We start from the raw sequence: 19,701 nt of genomic DNA on the forward strand, positions 1-19,701 counted from the left end.
GTGTGTCTGAGTAGCCCTGGGAAGAGTTAGTGAGGAGAAGTGTGCTGATTAACCAGAAAGAAGCTTCATCTGACACCTTTGGAAGTATCCTAACTTGGAAATGATTGACTAGAATAATTGTCTGCTTAAAACTTACTTTTTGAATACAGAGACCAACTGGATTGGGAACAGGGAAGAGGTTGTGGAAGACAATTGGCCATTGTCTGTTGGAAAAGTGAGGACAGCTCCCACATCAGCCATGATTATGGCACCAGGAGCTGTCTCAGGTTTCTCTAATCACACATCTGAGCGTTTTCAGTGTTGTAAACCACGAAGCCTAATGATTTTGTTGCAGGGGAGTGGAAAGCGAATACCAGCGATTTCTGCACACACCGGGGACTGGCAGATCATTCTGCTCCCAGATGTTGGCAGAGGAGAGGAGGCTGAGGGCTGGGTTTCGAAAATGCCTTGAGCAGGGAGTTCTCACTCTCTTCCAGCAAGGGTTTTCAGCTGTCTGCTAGCAACCCAGTGAAAATCTTTTGCAGCCTGTGAATGAATCCTGCATAGATTTACACGCCTTTTAATTTTGAGTGATAGTAATTAGTGGAGACATTCTCCTGCATAAATCAGTAGGACATATTTTCTATAGACTCGATCATGCTGCTAAGTACTGAGCCTGTACCTTAATTAGGCTTTATGAAGTGGATTGTTATTCAAGGAGCAATAAAAGAACTTTTGCTTTTGTTCACTGAATTACTGTGGGTTGTTTTGTTTTTTTCTATTTGGGTTTGTTGGTTGTGGTTTTGTGTTGGGTTGGGGCTGTTTTGTTTGATTTGTTAGGGTCATAGTATCAGTCAGGGTTGGAAGGGACCACAAGGATCATCTAGTTCCAACCCCCCTGCCATGGGCAGGGACACCCCACACTAGATCAGCCTGGCCACAGCCTCATCCAGCCTGGCCTTAAACACCTCCAGGGATGGGGCCCCAACCACCTTCCTGGACAACCCATTCCAGGGCTTCACCACTCTCATGGGGAAGAACCTCCTCCTCACCTCCAGCCTGAATCTCCCCACCTCCAGCTTCATTCTATTCCCCCTAGTCCTATCACTCCCTGACATCCTGAGCAGTCCCTCCCCAGCCTTCCTGTAGCCCCCTTCAGATACTGGAAGGCCACAATGAAGTCACCTGGGAGCCTTCTCTTCTGCAGACTGAACAGCCCCAACTCCTTCAGTCTGTCCTCACAGGAGAGGTGCTCCAGCCCTCTGATCATCCTTGTGGCTCTTCTCTGGACACCTTCCAGCACCTCCAGATCCCTCTTGGAATAGGGGCTCCAGAACTGGAGGCACTACTCCAGGTGGGGTCTCAGCAGAGCTGTGCAGAGGGGGAGAATCCCCTCCCTTGCCCTGCTGGCCACACTTCTCCTGCTGCAACCCAGGATCTGATTGGCTTTGCAGGCTGCAAGTGCACACTGAGAGCTCCTGTTGAGCTTCTCCTCCCCCAGCACCCCCAAGTCTCTCTCCTCAGGGCTGCTTTCCAGCCAGTCCCTGCCCAGCCTGGATTTGTGCCTGGGATTGCCTCCACCCAGCTGCAGGACCCTGCCCTTGGTCTTGTTGAACCTCCTGAGGTTGGCTTGTGCCCACCTCTCCAGCCTGTCAAGGTCCCTCTGGACCCGTTGTGGGTTTTGGGTTGGGTTTTTTTTTTTGCATTGCTGAAATTGTCTTGTGAGTTAAACTTAGTTTTTCTAGAGAACACTTGGGATATTATATGGAGTGATTTGAATCTCACTTATGCAATACACAGTGTCCCTGGAGGTGTTCAAGAAACGTGTGGACATGGCACTTCAGGACATGGTTTAGTGGCCATGGTAGGGCTAGGTTGAAGATTGGACTCAATGATCTTAAGAGTTATCTTCCAACTGAAACAAGTCTATTATTCTATGAATCATTTGCTGCTTACCATAATGGGCAAAACAGACTTGACTTGGAGGGGGAAGTTTATTTCTTTGTTGCTAATTAAAACACAGGTGAATTGTGAGGGGGAAAAAACCCAATGAAAAGTACAAAATCCAAACCACCACCTCCCACCCTCCCTTTTTTTTTCCAGTCCCAATTTCACTCCTTCACTCCTGACTTTTCTACTTCTGTGCTTCTTTTGCCCTGAGCAGAGCAGGGTGGATGGAGAGTGAGAATTGCAGTCAATTCCATAACATTTCTTCTTCACTACTCCTTCTCACACTATTCCATTGCTCCAGTATGGGTCCCTTCTCTGGGCTTTACTGCTTCAGGATGAATCTGCTCCTCTCTGTGCTCTGCACAGGATGCAGTTCCTTCAGCACATATGCTTGCTGTGGTGTTGGGTCCTTCATGCCCTGAAGTAGTATCTGCTCCAATGTGGTCTTCAATGGGCTGCAGGGAAATACCTGTTTCACTGTGATCTTCAGTGGGCTGCAGGGAAATACCTGCTTCACTGTGGTCTTCAATGGGCTGCATGGAAATACCTGCTTCACTGTGGTCTTCAGTGGGCTGCAGGGAAATACCTGCTTCACTGTGGTCTTCAATGGGCTGCATGGAAATACCTGCTTCACTGTGGTCTCCAATGGGCTGCAGGGAAATACCTGCTTCACTGTGGTCTTCAATGGGCTGCAGGGAAATACCTGCTTCACCGTGGTCTTCAATGGGCTGCAGGGAAATACCTGCTTCACTGTGGTCTTCAATGGGCTGCAGGGAAATACCTGCTTCACCGTGGTCTCCAATGGGCTGCAGGGAAATACCTGCTTCACCGTGGTCTCCAATGGGCTGCAGGGAAATACCTGCTTCACTCTGGTCTCCAATGGGCTGCAGGGAAATACCTGCTTCACCATGGTCTTCTCCATGGGCTGCTGGGGGAATCTGCGCTCCAGCACCTGGAGCACATCCTCCACCTTCTCCTCCTCTAGATCTTGGCTTTGCAAGATTATTTCTCACACTTTTTACCTCACAATTTGCACTTCCAGGCAGTTTGTTGTGCTTTCCCAGAGGTGTCACCAGCATTGTGGATGGGCTCAGCTGTGTCCCATAGTGAGTCCATGCTGTGTTCAGCCCAGGGCAGCCACTGGTCTCTTCTCACAGAGCCCATCTTGCAGGCTTCTGCTTCCAAATCCTTACCATGTGCACCCTATACAACATGTGTGCAGCATGCTGAGTGTTCTCAAGATGATGAGATGTTCTTAAGGAGTACAGGAGAGACAAGAATTCTGAATACAAATGTTTAGGCACTTGGTGTGTGTGACTGGGGTAAACGTGGGAGTCTTCAGGAGCAGAGGAACACTAGCAAGGTTCTGCCCCTCTACTCTGCTCTGGTGAGACCTCATTTGGAGCACTGTGTCCAGTTCTGGAGCCCCTAGTACAGGAAGGATCTGGAGGTGCTGGAAGGTGTCCAGAGAAGGGCTACAAGGATGAGCAGAGGGCTGGAGCTGCTCTGCTATGAGGACAGACTGAGGGAGTTGGGGTGTTCAATCTGGGGAAGAGGAGGCTCTGAGGACACCTTGTTGTGACCTTCCAGTATCTGAAGGGGGCCTACAAGGAAGCTGGGGAGGGACTTTTGAGGGTGTCAGGGAGTGATAAGACTGGGGGGAAATGAAAAAAAACTAGAAATGGGTAGGTTCAGATTGGATGTTAGGAAGAAGTTCTTCCCCAGGAGGGTGGTGAGAGACTGGCACAGGTTGCCTAGGGAGGTGGTGGAAGCCTCAGCCCTGGAGGTTTTGAAGGCCAGGTAAGATGTGGCTGTGAGCAACCTGCTGTAGTGTGAGGTGTCCCTGCCCATGGCAGGGGGTTTGGAAGTGGCTGAGCCTTGAGGTCCCTTCCAACCCTGACAGTTCTGTGATTCTATGATGAGCTGTCGGTGGAGTGTTTTAGATATGTGAACAGGAAAAGCATCTGCACTCTCCTTTCAATCAGTTCTGTGCAGTGCTTGTATATGACACTGATTTGATGGATGCTGTGTTGTTCTCTCTGTTCCAGGGAGTATGACTTCTGCAACGTCACCCATCATTCTGAAATGGGACCCCAAAAGTCTGGAGATCAGGACTCTCACAGTGGAGAGGCTGCTGGAGCCACTTGTTACCCAGGCAAGTCACCTTGAGTTCTTTTGCTTCTTCCTTCAGCCTGCTGCTGTATTTACTCATTTTACATAATTATCTTAATAATCCTTGGTCCTAAAGGCTTGAGCAGTTTTTGTTCATGATCTCTAGTGGAAAGCTCTGTTCAGACATGTTTAGAGGTTCTTGTTCTAAATAATGCATGGTCTCCAAGTACGAGCAGGGGTAAAGTAGCAGCAACAATTTCCTTGTGTTGAGCTTTTAAAAGGAGTTTAGAAATGTGTGAAACAGTTTAGGATCTGACTGAAACAGGATCAGACTGGATGCATGCTGTTGGTTTGTTGTTGTACCATGGAAGACAGGCTCACATTAAAACCAAACAAAAGCACCCAAGCAAATCAGAGAAGTTATTAAAGCCTATTTCATTGCATGCTGCGATTGATGGAGTGTGTGTTGAACCACTTGCTGCTGTACTGAGTCAAATCTGCTAGCAGAACCTAATGCATTTGTCCAATGGTCTGCAAACAGGGAGGTGCTGCTGGGTAATGTGTATTAGTGGTATCCAGCTTTTAATCAAATAAGATCAGTTTCTATAACTCACTGAAAGAAGGTTTGAGCTGGGTGGGGGCTGGCCTCTTCTCCCGGGAAATCAGTGATAGGATGAGAGGAAATGGACTTAAGTTGCACCAGGGGAAGTTTAGGTTGGATATTAGGAAACATTTCTTCACTGTAAGGGTCATAGGGCACTGGAACAGGCTGCCCAGGGAAGTGGTGTAGTCTACCTGGACCTCAGCAAGGCCTTTGACACCATCCCCCACAGCAAACTGCTGGCCAAGCTGTCAGCCCCTGGCTTGGACAGCAGCACTCTGAGCTGGGTTAGGAACTGGCTGCAGGGATGAGCCCAGAGAGTGGTGGTGAATGGTGCCACAGCCAGCTGGCAGCCAGGCACTAGTGGTGTCCCCCAGGGATCAGTGCTGGGCCTCATCCTGTTCAATATCTTTATTGATGATCTGGATGAGGGCATTGAGTCCATCAGCAGTAAGTTTGCAGATGACAGCAATCTGGGGGCAGGATTTGATCTGTTAGAGGGTAGGAGAGCTCTGCAGAGGGACCTTGATAGGCTGGACAGATGGGCAGAGTCCAACAGGATGGCATTCAACAAGTCCAAGTGCCAGGTGCTGCAATTTGGCCACAACAACCCCATGCAGTGCTACAGGTTGGGGTCAGAGTGGCTGAGAGCAGCCAGGCAGAAAGGGACCTGGGGATGCTGGTTGACAGCAGCTGAACATGAGCCAGCAGTGTGCCCAGGTGGCCAAGAAGGCCAATGGCATCCTGGCCTGCATTAGGAATAGTGTGGCCAGCAGGAGCAGGGAAGTCATTGTGCTTAGTTTTGTTTTCCAGAACCTTTCCTAAAAAAGAGAATGCATCAGCCAAGAAGGGAATGTACAATTGTAGTTCCACAGTTTCTTAAGGTGCTTCAGTTAACTTTTGGTTTAGCTTGATTTAAATTTGGTAGCACTCCTCAAAACCAATTTAAATAAAGCAAATTACAAATTCACAGAATAGCTTTGCTTAGAAGAGACCTTCAAGCAAAGCTGGGCTTAGATGTCTTCTGTGGTGGAAATGGCTTTTGTATTTTGATGATGCATTTCTGTGCTAGCAGCATCCCAAGAAGACTAGAGAAAATATGTGCAGTCCAGAGAGCATGCAAAAAGTGTTGGACTTGTTTTATTCATTGCTGATGAATATTTATCATGGAATCATAGAATCAGTCAGGGTTGGAAGGGACCACAAGGATCATCTAGTTCCAACCCCCCTGCCATGGGCAGGGACACCCCACACTAGATCAGCCTGCCCAGAGCCTCATCCAGCCTGGGCTTAAACACCTCCAGGGATGGGGCCTCAACCACCTCCCTGGACAACCCATTCCAGGGCTTCACCACTCTCATGGGGAAGAACTTCCTCCTCACATCCATCTGAATCTCCACACCTTCAGCTTCATTCCATTCCCCCTAGTCCTGTCACTACCTGAGATCCTGAGCAGTCCCTCCCCAGCCTTCTTGTAGCCCTCTTCAGATCCTGGAAGGCCACAATGAGGTCGCCTGGGAGCCTTCTCTTCTCCAGACTGAACAGCCCCAACTCCTTCAGTCTGTCCTCACAGGAGAGGTGCTCCAGCCCTCTGCTCATCCTCGTGGCCCTTCTCTGGACACCTTCCAGCACCTCCAGATCCCTCTTGGAATAGGGGCTCCAGAACTGGCGGCAGTACTCCAGGTTGGGTCTCAGCAGAGCTGAGCAGAGGGGGAGAATCACCTCCCTTGCCCTGCTGGCCACACTTCTCCTGCTGCAGCCCAGGATCTGATTGGCTTTGTGGGCTGCAAGTGCACACTGAGAGCTCTTGTTGAGCTTCTCCTCCTCCAGCACCCCCAAGTCTCTCTCCTCAGGGCTGCTTTCCAGCCAGTCCCTGCCCAGCCTGGATTTGTGCCTGGGATTGCCTCGACCCGGATTGCTTCATTTCAGAGAGAGCATGGATATATAGACAAAACCCCCAAACAAAACAGAAACCAAAGACCTTTTTGAACATGTGATTTTATTCCTTGAATTAGGGGAAGAAGTAGTTCTATTTATTTCCCTCTACTTTGAATCCCAGAAAGTGTGTTTGACTAAAGCATGTTTGTGCGAGCCGCGCAAACACAATCAGACAAGCTTCAAGTGATGAGAAATGTGCTACCTTCAGATTGTATTTATCTCTTGCATTTTTAGCTTCAGTTATTCAGCTGCTCTTTCTGCTTTTTCTCAGATAAGTTAACCATCATGCCACTTTTGAAAGCTTTTCTTTTTCTTCTGCTCAGCATTGCCTGTGCAGTCTGGTCAAGCCAAGAATAGTATCTCGTTTGCCTCTGTTTGGGCTCTGATTGCAATCTGCCTGTGCAGTGACAACCTCCACCAGATAGAGCGTGCACATTCCACATGCAGAGATTTGGATCTCCTTCAGAAGTCTCACAGCAGTTCCCTTCCTAAAGAGAACGTCTAATGTGAAAGTTTATCTCGGCGGATAAACGAATTCATGAATATTTAATCCCAGTTCATAGCATCATAGAATGGTTTGGGTTGGAAGAGACCTTCGAGTGCATCCAGTTCCAACCCCCCTGAAATGGGAATAGACACCTCCCACCAGGCCAGGTTGCTCCAAGCCCCATCCAGCCTGGCCTTGAACACCTCCAGGAATAGGGCATCTACAGCTTCCCTGGGCAACCTGTTCCACCATCTCACCATCCTCAGTGGGGGGGCTAAAGTGCTGTGAATACTATGAGTCCTGTGTCCAGTTCTGGGCCCCTCGGTATAGGAAAGATGTTGAGTTGCTGGAAAGTGTCCAGAGAAGGGCAACAAAGCTGTGGAGGGGTTTGGAGCATGGCCCTGTGAGGAGAGGCTGAGGGAGCTGGGGTTGCTTAGCCTGGAGAAGAGGAGGCTCAGGGAACACCTTATTGCTCTCTACAACTCCCTGAAGGGAGACTCAAGCTGCACCAGGGGAGTTTTAGGCTGGATGTTAGGAAGAAGTTCTTCACAGAAAGAGAGATTGGCCATTGGAATGTGCTGCCCAGGGAGGTGGTGGAGTCACCATCACGGGAGGTGTTTAGGAGGAGCCTGGATGAGGCACTTGGTGCCATGGTTTAGTTGATTAGATGGTGTTGGGTGATAGGTTGGACTCAGTGATCTTGGACATCTTTTCCAGCTTCATCCTATCCTATCCTATCCTATCCTATCCTATCCTATCCTATCCTATCCTATCCTATCCTATCCTATCCTATCCTATCCTATCCTATCCTATCCTATCCCATTCCATTCCATTCCATTCCATTCCATTCCATTCCATTCCATTCCATTCCATTCCATTCCATCTACAGACTTCAGTTTGAATTTTGTAATCCACTATGGATTGGTAATTGCTGCTTAACATAGAAATCATAAAGATGTGAAGTTCTTCCATAAATCATTCTAAATAGGTCACTAGATTAAGAAAAAGAGAGATCTAATGGGCACCAAATGCAACAGAACTGTGTTACCCAGGGTACTGGGCAGCCTGATCTGACTTGGAAGGCACCCTATTTTGACCAGGAGTTTGAAATAGATGGTTGCTCTGAGAGGTGTTAGAAGGTACAGCCCTGGAAACATTCAACACCAGGCTGGACAAGCCTCTGAACACCACAATCTACTTCCCTGCTACCTCCCTGGGCAGCACATTCCAATGGCTAACAACTCTCTCTGGGAAGAACTTTCTCCTTACCTCCAGCCTAAACTTCCCCTGTCACAGCTTGAGACTGTGTCCTCTTGTTCTGCTGCTGGTTGCCTGGGAGAAGAGTCCAACCCCTTCCTGGCTACAACCTCCCTTCAGGGAGTTGTAGAGGGCAATGAGGTCACCCCTGAGCCTCCTCTTCTCCAGGCTAAACAACCCCAGCTCCCTCAGCCTCTCCTTGTAGGGCGTGTGTTCCAAACCCCTCCCCAGCTTTGTTGCCCTTCTCTGGACACCTTCCAGCAAGTCAACCTCCTTCCTAAACTGAGGAGCCCAGAACTGGACACAGGACTCAAGGTGTGGCCTAACCAGTGCAGTGTGCAGGGGCACAATGACTTCCCTGCTCCTGCTGGCCACACTGTTCTTGGTGCAGGCCAGGATGCCATTGTCAAAGGCCTTGCTGAAGTCCAGGCAGACCACATCCACAGCCTCCCCACATCCACCAGACGGGTCACCTGATCATAGAAGGAGATCAGGTTGGAGAGGCAGGATCTGCCCTTCCTAAATCCATGTTGGCTGGACCTGAGCCCTTGACCATCCTTCAGGTGTGCAGTTATTGCCGCCAGGATAATCTGCTCCATCACTTTCCCTGGCACTGAGGTCAGGCTGACTGGCCTGTAGTTTCCAGGTTCCTCCATCCGACCCTTCTTGTGGATGGGGACCACGTTGGCCAGTTTCCAGTCATCTGGGACCTCACCGGTGAGCCAGGACTGGAGGAAAATGATGGAGAGTGGCTTGGCCAGGTCCCTTCCAACTCAAATCATTCTTTGATTCTTTGATAACCTGAGGTCCCATTCAGCCAGTGTTTGCCTGATTCTGTGTTTTCTAGCACCACCAAGACAAACCTGTGTTTGATTTTGGCATTCACACTAGAATATTTGGAGTAGCCTCTTTTTCTCCACAGCTGTTTGTAATTTTGGAGGATGCTTAAAAGACCAGAAATGGTTGTGTACATGTCTTTGGGCTCCAAAAATGCTAGTCATAGAATCATTAAGGTTGGGAAAAAACCTTTAAGGTCATTGAGTCCAACCATAACCACTAAACTATATCCTGAGATCAAGCCTTTTGTATCTCTGTGTGTGCAGAAGGAATTTAGACTCTGAACTCTGTGTGTGTGTAAGCACTTGGGGGACAGCTGTTCAAATGGTCCACTGACTTCTTCTGCAATCCTGTGGAGCAATACAGAACCATTGTCTGGATTTGGAAAAGAACAGCAGAGTGAGTCAGAAGAATGGTGAATTTTAGACAAGCTCATTAGAGTTCCAGATGAGAAAATATGGATAACCTATGAATTGATTTAGAAGAGATTATAAGACAGGAAGATTGTCTGAGCTGCAGGCAAAAAAAAAAGTCCAGAGAAACCCATTAACTGATCATGAGAATGCATTAGAAGTGACAGGATTACATTTATTCTGGGAAGCCCTCAACTGGCAAACTAATTAAAACTTTCTCTGGCTCTCAGAGCTGTAAGAGTAGTGGAACTTCAGCTGGAGTCTCCATTTTCCCAGGGCTCATTGTCATGTTTAAAGGGTAACAGCCATGCCCTGCCATGTGGCCTTTTATCATGTGGCCACAATTGAGGCTTTGTAAGAAATGCCTGATTGAAAAATCCGTTTGAGTTTGTGTTCCCAACAACATTGCAATTGGTAATTGAGTGTTTCTTCCCTGTGGCTTCTGTGTCACCATCAGCTGAAAGTGTAAGGGGATGGTGCATCGTTGCTGGCTTTGTTTTGAGAGAGCTGACCTTTTGTGCTGTGAAACTTAAAATCCTTGTTGTCAATGTCCCCATCGGAGTTCTCAGTGCTTAGGAACAGCCACTGGCAATGCAACCCTGCCTCCAACTGCAGGAGGATCAGTGCTGGGCCCTGTGCTCTTTACCATCTTTATTGATGATCTGGATGAGGACAGTGAGTCCATCATCAGTAAATTTGCTGACGACACCAAGCTGGGGCAGGAGTTGATCTGCTGGAGGGTTGAGAGGCTCTGCAGAGGGACCTCGACAGGCTGGACAGATGGGCAGAGGCCAAGGGCAGGAGATTGAACACATCCAAGTGCCAGGTTCTGCACATTGGCCACAACAACCCCATGCAGAGCTACAGGCTGGGGTCAGAGTGGCTGAGAGCAGCCAGGCAGAGAGGGACCTGGGGGTGCTGGTTGAACATGAGCCTGCAGTGTGCCCAGGCGGCCAAGAGGGCCAATGGCATCCTGGTCTGCATCAGGAACAGTGTGGCCAGCAGGAGCAGGGAGGTCATTCTGCCCCTGTACACTGCACTGGTTAGGCCACACCTTGAGTCCTGTGTCCAGTTCTGGGCCTCTCAGGTTAGGAAGAAGGTTGACTTGCTGGAATGTGTCCAGAGAAGGGCAACAAAGTTGGTGAGGGGTTTGGAACACAGCCCTACAAGGAGAGACTGAGGGAGCTGGGGTTGCTTAGCCTGGAGAAGAGGAGGCTCAGGGGTGACCTCATTGCCCTCTACAACTACCTGAAGGGAGGTTGTAGCCAGGAAGGGGTTGGTCTCTTCTCCCAGGCAACCAGCACCAGAACAAGAGGACACAGTCTCAAGCTGTGCCAGGGGAGGTTTAGGCTGGAGGTGAGGAGAAAGTTCTTCCCAGTGAGAGTTGTTAGTCATTGGAATGTGCTGCCCAGGGAGGTGGTGGAGTCCCCATCCCTGGAGGTGTTCAAGAGGGGATTGGACATGGCACTTGGTGCCATGGTCTAGTCAAGAGGCCTTGGGTGACAGGTTGGGCTTGATGATCTTTGAGGTCTCTTCCAACCTTATTGATTCTATGATATAATTACAGAATGATCTGGGTTTAGAAGGGACCTTTAAAGCTCACCTAGCCCATCCCACCTGAAGTTAACAGAGACACCTTCAACTAGACCAGGCTGCTCAGAGCCCCGTGAAGCCTGACCTTGAGTGTTTTCAGGGCCATCTCCTACCTCTCTGCTTAACCAGTGCACATTTATGTATGGGGATTTCTTCTGACACATTTCTCTGGCTGGAAGCTGAAGTGCTAAGAAAATCTAAATGATGATTAAAGTGTAAATAAGATACAAGCTGGAATAGCTCCATGAGAATGATGGGCTGCTCGGTGCTAGCAGATCTTTCATTAAGAGCTGGATCTATTTTTGAAGGACATGCCATCAGGAGTTATAAAACTGGGAGAAGAATTACTGGAAGAACACAAAACTGCAATAAAGAGACCTGTGATGTTATGAATCAGGGAGGAAGCAGGAGCAGGACTGCTTGTTTTCTGTCTTAGCTCAGATATGCCAGGAAGAAGAGCACATAAATACACAACCTCCATGATTAAATATGGATGATTCTAATGGCTTGGGAAGCAATTGGGGTATTCAGGCTTGTAATCCATCTTGGTTTCATTCTTCAGTGGGATGTACAAATCTTCTTCACTTTCTTAGTAGTCATTAACTTCATTTTCTCTCCAGCATCAACCCCCAAAAGTTAGGGAGGCCACAAGATAATCCTAATGACAACATTTTGCTTTGAGGTGTCAATTAACCTAATGGTAATAGATGCCTGTTGTGAACAGCAATGACAGTTTTCATTCCATTTCCCTTCAGCAGGTGTCTCTGAAGGGTGACTGATTTGTTTGCAGTTTGAAGAATTCAGGGCATGGCCAGGTGGATCCCTTTTTTGGGGTTTGGTTCCTGTTCATTTCTTGGGAATCTTAATTCCCTTGGGTGTGCCTCTTCAGTGTGCAAAATAAACTCATTACTGAGCTTTGAATGTTTGATGAAGTGCAATAGAATCAGAGAATTGTTCTGGTTGCAAAAGGCCTTTAAGATCTTTTTGTCTGGGCACTCTCTAATGCTGCCAAGGCTGCTGCTTAACCATGGTCCTCAGCACCACATCTCTGCCTCTTTGAAACACCTCCAGGTGTTTTAAACAGTTCCCTCCAAACTTTCTTTTGCCTGTCAGCATGCATTGGGAATTGAGAGGTGGAGAAACAGATGGATGTGAGGAGAAAGTTCTTCCCCAGGAGAGTGGTGAAGCCCTGGAATGGGTTGTCCAGGGAGGTGGTTGAGGCCCTGTCCCTGGAGGTGTTTAAGCCCAGGCTGGATGAGGCTGTGGCCAGGCTGATCTAGTGTGGGGTGTCCCTGCCCATGGCAGGGGGGTTGGAACTGGATGATCCTTGTGGTCCCTTCCAACCCTGACTCCTATTATGATAATCATAGAATGGCTTAGGTTGTAAGGGAAGTTAGGGACCATCTACTTGAGCCCTGCTCCTACCATGGGCAGGGACACCTCTCAACTAGACTTGATTGCTCAAGGCCTCATCCAGCCTGTCCTTGAACACCCCCAGGGAGAAGACTTCTACAACCTCCCTGGGAAGCCTATTCCAGAGACTCATGACCCTTGTAATGAAGAGCTTCCTAAGCTCCCATCTCACCCTGCTGTCCCTCAGCTTCAAGCCATTCCCTCTTGTCCTGTCTCTGGACAACCTTATGAAAAGATGCTCTCCAACCTTCCTGTAGGTTCCCTTCAGGTATTGGAAGACACATGTAAGATCTCCCTGAAATCTCCTCTAGGTGAACAGCCCAATCTTTGACCTTGTGTTCCTGAGAGACCTGAGTATGTACCTTCTCTGGTCTACTAAGGAGCACTGGTTGCAGTAAGTCCAGGTCTAGTGTAATTCCCTTCTCAAAGCAAGATTCAGGCTGGGAAGATAAATGATGAAGGGTGTGCAACAAGGATTAGCCCTTCCAAATGGTGCAGTCAGGGGCTAGCCCTGTGCACCATAGGCACTTTAGAATAGAATAGAATAGAATAGAATAGAATAGAATAGAATAGAATAGAATAGAATAGAATAGAATAGAATAGAATAGAATAGAATAGAATAGAATAGAATAGAATAGAATAGGAGAAGCCTCATCTGCTTTACAAATGGTTGGACTTGGTTTGCAGGAGAAGGATCTTGCAGCAATGACATTTGCCACAGGAATTCCTGATTGATTTTATTTTGCTCTGTAGTAAGGAAGATGTACTGTATCTGCTTATGCTACTGGTGAGGTCTCTTATTAGAAGGCATTCATTCAGAGGCAAAATGAATGCAGTGCAGTGCCTGGCTGCTGCAGGTTGGGTTGTTTCCAGGGGATACACGTTAACCTCTTCCATTTGTCCCAGGGAATTGCACAGACCCACACTCTGTCATGCAGAACAATTAAGCTTTTACTCCCCTGCTTGAAATCAGTTAATTGCCAGGTAGTTTTCCACTCTTCTGAAGAAGCAATTGGCTCCACTAACTCCAGGAAAATGAATCCATATTTGCAAATGTTTGCATGTACAGGATTTTTGCTTTCCTGTCCTCTAGGACAAGAGGAACTGGCCTCCAGGTTGGAAATCAGAAGATACTTGTTGACTGATAGGCTTCTTAAACACTGGAACAGGCTCCCCAGGGAGGTGGTTGAATCCCCATCCCTGGAGATGTTTCAAAGAGGCAGAGATGAGGTGCTGAGGGACATGGTTTAGCACCAGCCTTGCTGGAGTTAGATGATGGTTGGACTCGATGATCTTAAAGCTTTGGGTGACCTTATTGCTCTCTACACCTACATGAAGGGAGGTTGTAGACAGGCAGAGGTTGGTCTCTTCTCCCAGGCAGCCAGCACCAGAACAAGAGGACACAGTCTCAGGCTGTGCCAGGGGAGGTTTAGGCTGGATGTTAGGAAGAAGTTCTATATAGAGAGAGTGATTGCCCATTGGAATGTGCTACCTGGGGAGGTGGTGGAGTCACCATCACTGGAGGTGTTCAGGAGGAGACTTGATGGGGTGCTTGGTGCCATGGGTTAGTTGTTTAGGTGGGTTGGATTGGTTGATGGGTTGGACATATGATCTTGAAGGTCTATTCCATTCCATTCCATTCCATTCCATTCCATTCCATTCCATTCCATTCCATTCCATTCCATTCCATTCCATTCCATTCCATTCCATTCCATTCCATTCCAAATGATTCCATGCTTCTACGCAGCCCATGTTCTTTAAATCTGCTTCCTTCTTCTGTTCCACCACAAGAGAGACATTTCAATGCTTCCATGAACCTGTAATTCTTAGAGATTGTAGTTCTTTTTCAACTCAGTGATTCAGGCTTTTCAGACATGGGAAATACATTATTGTCGACTGTTGGAATGCGATGGATGAAACACTGCACGGCAGTGATTTTATCCTTTGTGGAAGAGGAAATGGGGTTTATTGGAGATGTGCCTGTCTGACATGAGTGAAGCACTTGTTGGAGTAACTGAAAGCATGAAGAGATACTCTTGGTGTGGTACTGATTATGGTCATTGAGTTCATTTGATATGGTCCATGCCCTTTAAAACAAGTTTTTCTTTATGAGCCTCCTGTGAAGAATAAATTCCCTCCCAAGCAGCTCTCTTTATTTGGGAGCTCCTGAATTCAGCAGCACACTAGCTTATTTGTCCAAGATGTTAGCTCATTTATTTCCAGGCAGAAATGAATGCTGCTTTCCAGAGCTGCCTTTCTCATCCAGTGTATAGTTTTAATTGCTTTGTTACAAGTGTCTGGGGTTCAGGAAAGAGAGCTGTGTGTGTGCTTGGGCACAGAACAAGTCTGGGCTTTGAGCTGCATCTGTCTGCTTCCTTGTGCCAAAGGCATGTCTGGAGACAGAAGTTTCTGCTTACTTGCTAGATTACTTGGACAAGTAAGGAGGAGTTAAGAACATTGTTTGCTGGTTTCATATCATTGTTGGTATCTCATTGCTAGAGGCTTATGGCCTTTCTGTTAGGGATCTTCCTGAGTTCATGGCTGGGCTGCCTGTGTGTCAGGTCTTCCTGGGTTCATCCTGTCAATGTATGGAATCTTGTGTCCAGTTTTGGGCCCCTCAGTTCAAGAAGAACCTCAGAGCACTGCTTGAAAGAGTCCAGCACTGAGCCACAAAGATGCTGAAAAGATGCAGTGGAACATCTCCCTGTGAGGAAAGGCTGAGGGAGCTGGGGGCTCTTGAGCTTGGAGCAGGGGTGACCTCATTGATGTTGATAAAGATGTACAGGGCAGTGTTGGGAGGACAAAGCCAGGCTCTGCTCAGGGATACCCAGTGACAGGACAAGGGGCAATGGGTGCAAGCTGGAGCAGAGCAGGTTCCATGGGAACATAAGGAAAACATTTCACTGTGAGGGTGCTGGAGCCCTGGAACAGGCTGCCCAGAGAGGTTGTGGAGTCTCCTTCTCTGGAGACATTCAAAACCCACCTGGATGCATTCCTATGTGACCTGCTCTGGGTGATCCTACTCTGGCAGGGAGGTTGGGCTGGATGATCTTTGGAGTTCCCCTCTAACCCTTGACATTCTGTGATTCTCTGATGTGCTGTAAAGCCAGGCAGAAAGCTGCAGTGTCATGTTGTGGAGAGTGACCAACTGGTCCTCTGTTCTCTGTCAAGGTAAAATTTCAGAGCCTCAGCTTCATCCAATTTGCTTTATGATTGTTCCTCAGCCATCGCTGCTTTGGACCATTACTTGAAACTGAGAAGGCCAGAGCTGGTTTTGAAGTACCTGCCAACATGGCAGGCCACATATTGTTGTCATTAATCCACCCTGTTACATTCTTTGGGCAGGATGATTGAAGTTGTAAATATTCTGTTACTGCCTGTTGGCTTTCTTGACAGCTACCTACCAGTAGTGTGATTTACAGAGTGGTCTGATGCAGCTCAGAGCTATTTCTTTTTCTCTCTCAAAGGGTATCTTGTGAGTGCTTTTCTTTGTTTATGCTTTTGTTTGTTTAGAATATGGTGCAGGAAGTAGTGAGAGACTTTTGGACAGGAAAAAAAGTTGGAGGGGTGTGGTGGTTTGAGCCTCAACTGGGGCTTAAAAGCTCAGATAGGGGCAAGGCTGAGAATCCCTCCCTCATTTGACACAGAATCACCAAGGTTGGAAGAGACCTCAGAGATCATCGAGTCCAAGCTGTCTCCACAGACCTCATGACTAAACCATGGCACCAAGTGCCACGTCCAATCCCCTCTTGAACACCTCCAGGGATGGGGACTCCACCACCTCCCTGAGCAGCACATTCCAATCCCCTCCTATTCCCCAACAGAGAGAGAAAAACAGGGAGGAGAGGAAATCCACCAAGAAATAATTTGGGTTCGGCTTGGAAGTAGAGAGGCAAAGAAGTTTTTTCTTTGAAGAGTGTGTGTGTATGTGTATATTTATGTAACAATGACAGGCAGGGTTCACAAGGGTAAGGGACAAGGGTGGATAGGAAAAAGAAAAGGAATATGAGATACAGAACCACTCCTTTGCAAAGTGTGGAAGCAGCAGGGAGGCCCACGTGGCAGGGAAGCAGCACACCAGCAGCAACTCTTTCATCCCCACAAAGCAGAAGGAAGAGAGAGCAATGGCTGCAATGTCCTCCCTTTTATACCCCTGCTGGACAAGGAGGGGGGAGTGGAACGGACCAAGTCAGTTTCCCAAGGGGGAAAACACCCTCCAGGGAGGGCAAAATCTCTCACAAGCCCTCCCCCCCTGTTTTTAGGATGGGTGTAGCCCACCACAATTATGACATTAATGGAATTACAGTATCACCAAGGTTGGAAGAGACCTCAAAGATCACCGAGTCCAACCTGTCACCACAGATCTCATGATTAGACCATGGCACCAAGTGCCACATCCAGCCCCCTCCTGAACACCTCCAGGGATGGGGACTCCACCACCTCCCTGGGCAGCACATTCCAATGCCTAACAACTCTCTCAGTGAAGAACTTTCTCCTCACCTCCAGACTAAACTTCCCTTGGTGCAGCTTGAGACTGTGTCCTCTTGTTCTGGTGCTGGTTGCCTGGGAGAAGAGACCAACCCCCACCTGGCTACAACCTCCCTTCAGGTAGTTGTAGAGAGCAAGAAGGTCTCCCCTGAGCCTCCTCTTCTCCAGGCTAAGCAACCCCAGCTCCCTCAGCCTCTCCTCACAGGGCTGTGCTCAAGGCCTCTCCCCAGCCTTGTTGCCCTTCTCTGGAAGCATTGCAGCAGTTGTGCTGGTCCTTAGGTTCTCCTATAAAAACTGAATTTCTTCCTGCAGTAGATGAGCTGCAGGAGTGGAAGTGATATCTGTAGTCGCCATCCCACATCTTTGAGAAGGGTTTCAGTCTGACTGAGCAAAAGTTGCTCAGAACTTTGCAACTGAAGACTGAAATTTGGAGCTCGACGTAGTAGTCACCACGGAATATTTTATACCTCTTTAATGAGAGCTCAGGGCTGCATATGTTCTTCACACCTCTCAGCCTTCCTCAGTGAACTAAAAATGGCTCAGAATGAATTTGGTACCAACAAGTTACACAATGGTGTTCTCTTCTCAAGTGACTGACCCTGCAGCTTTCTGTTCAGGCTTAGCAGAGCATCCTCAGCTCCTGTGAGGGCTTTTGTCTTATCTGGTTGTGAGTTTTGTCTGGAGTGTTTTGTGGGTTTGATTTGGTTTGGGTTTTGGTTTCGTGGAGGTTTGTTGTTTGGTTTTGCTTTTGTTGGTCTGGTGGGGGTTGGGTTTTTTTGGTTGGGTTGGGTTGGTTTTGTCTCTTTTATTCCATTCTTTTCTTTCCTTTCTTTGTGTTGTGACAGTGTTAACAACCCATCAATAGCCCTCTAGGCAGGGTGAGCTGATAAGGCCATTAGACATTCATAGATCATTTATTTCACATCTCTTATGGAAATGAGATAGGGAGCCTGGAGTTTCTACTGAGCAGCAGGAGTTTGGTGTGTAATCAAGTAGTTAGAATGGTGTATTTTGCAGAGATTCATTGTATGCTTTGGGTTGGAAGGAACTTGAAGATCATCCTTGTTCCAAACCTGCTGCCATGGGCAGGGACACCTTCTACTAGACTTGACTTGAACTTGAACACCTCCAGGGAGGGGGCATCCATGACCTCCCTGGGCACCCTGTTCCAGTGTCTCACCACCCTCAGTGTAAAGAATTTCTTCCTTTTCTCCAGTCTCAATCTTCCATCTTCTAGCTCAAAGCCATTGCTCCTTGTCACAGTATCACAGAATCACTAAGGTTGGAAGAGACATCAAGGATCATTGAGTCCAACCTGTCACCACAGACCCATGACTAGACCATGGCACCAAGTGCCACATCCAATCCCCTCTTGAACGCCTCCAGGGATGGGGACTCCACCACCTCCCTAGGCAGCACATCCCAATGGCTAACAACTCTCTCAGTGAAGAACTTTCTCCTCACCTCCAGCCTAAACTTCCCCTGGCGCAGCTTGAGACTGTGTCCTCTTGTTCTGGTGCTGATTGCCTGGGAGAAGAGACCAACCCCTTCCTGGCTACAACCTCCCTTCAGGTAGTTGTAGAGAGCAATGAGGTCACCCCTGAGCCTCCTCTTCTCCAGGCTAAGCAACCCCAGCTCCCTCAGCCTCTCCTCACAGGGCTGTGCTCAAGGCCTCTCCCCAGCCTTGTTGCCCTTCTCTGGACATGTTCAAGAGTCTCAATGTCCTTCTTAAACTGAGGGGCCCAGAACTGGACACAGGACTCAAGGTGTAGCCTAACCAATGCAGAGTAGAGGGGCACAATGACTTCCCGGCTCCTGCTGGCCACACTATTCCTAATGCAGGCCAGGATGCCATTGGCCCTCTTGGGCACCTGGGCACTCTGCTGGCTCATGTTTAGGCAGCTGTCAATCAGCACCCCCAGGTCCCTCTCTGTTTGGCAGCTATCCAGCCACTCTGAGAGACTGTCCTGTCACTCAGTCCCTCCTAAACAGTCCCTTTATACATCCTTTCATTACCAATGACTTTCAAAACCAGTTGTGTCAGACCCTTAGTCATAATAAATTAGGACACTTAGGTGATGCTTCTGTATTCATTAACAGTGAAGCTCCTACAGCTGATTTGCCTTGAAGCAGGATGCATTCTTCAGAGGTCTTCCTGCAACCTTTCCTCCAAGGCTTCTGGGAAGCAAGAGAAGCAAGAATGATATTTTTGCATGTGGAGAACTAGATATAAGTAGGTTGGTAGCAGGAGAGCTGGGAGTGGACCTGCAGATGCCTTTATCAGTGGCCTTGTGAGCTGTTGTCCATGGAAGTCCCACTAAGGTGCCAATAGTTTGGCTCTTAACTCTTTTGGAAATGGGAGGAGACCTTATTGCTTTCTACAGCTACCTGAAAGGAGGTTGTAGCCAGGTGGGGGTTGGTCTCTTCTCCCAGGCAACCAGCCCAGAACAAGAGGACACAGTCTCAAGCTGCACCAAGGGAAGTTTAGGCTGGAGGTGGAGAAAGTTCTTCCCAGAATGAGTAATTGGCCATTGGAATGTGCTGCCCAGGGAGGTGGAGGTGTCACTGTCCCTGGAGGTGTTTAGGAAGAGACTGGATGAGGCACTAGGTTGGACTCAATGATCTCAAGGGCC

The 19,701-nt window shown here is 48.3% G+C and overlaps 1 protein-coding gene across 1 annotated transcript in view; it reads left to right on the plus strand.

Moving 5' to 3' along the window:
- LOC137446732 (catenin alpha-2) overlaps positions 1-19,701 on the plus strand; it is a 727,090-nt gene that overhangs the window by 89,409 nt on the left and 617,980 nt on the right. The window contains exon 2 of the mRNA XM_068149689.1: positions 3,978-4,084. Within this exon, the coding sequence (XP_068005790.1) occupies positions 3,983-4,084 (102 nt within the window). The 5' untranslated portion in view covers positions 3,978-3,982. The remainder of the gene's footprint in view (positions 1-3,977; positions 4,085-19,701) is intronic.

The sequence above is a fragment of the Melanerpes formicivorus genome, unplaced genomic scaffold, assembly GCF_026170545.1.
Source record: "Melanerpes formicivorus ecotype bairdi unplaced genomic scaffold, bMelFor1.0.p_v2 SCAF_18, whole genome shotgun sequence".
Lineage (NCBI taxonomy): Eukaryota > Metazoa > Chordata > Aves > Piciformes > Picidae > Melanerpes > Melanerpes formicivorus.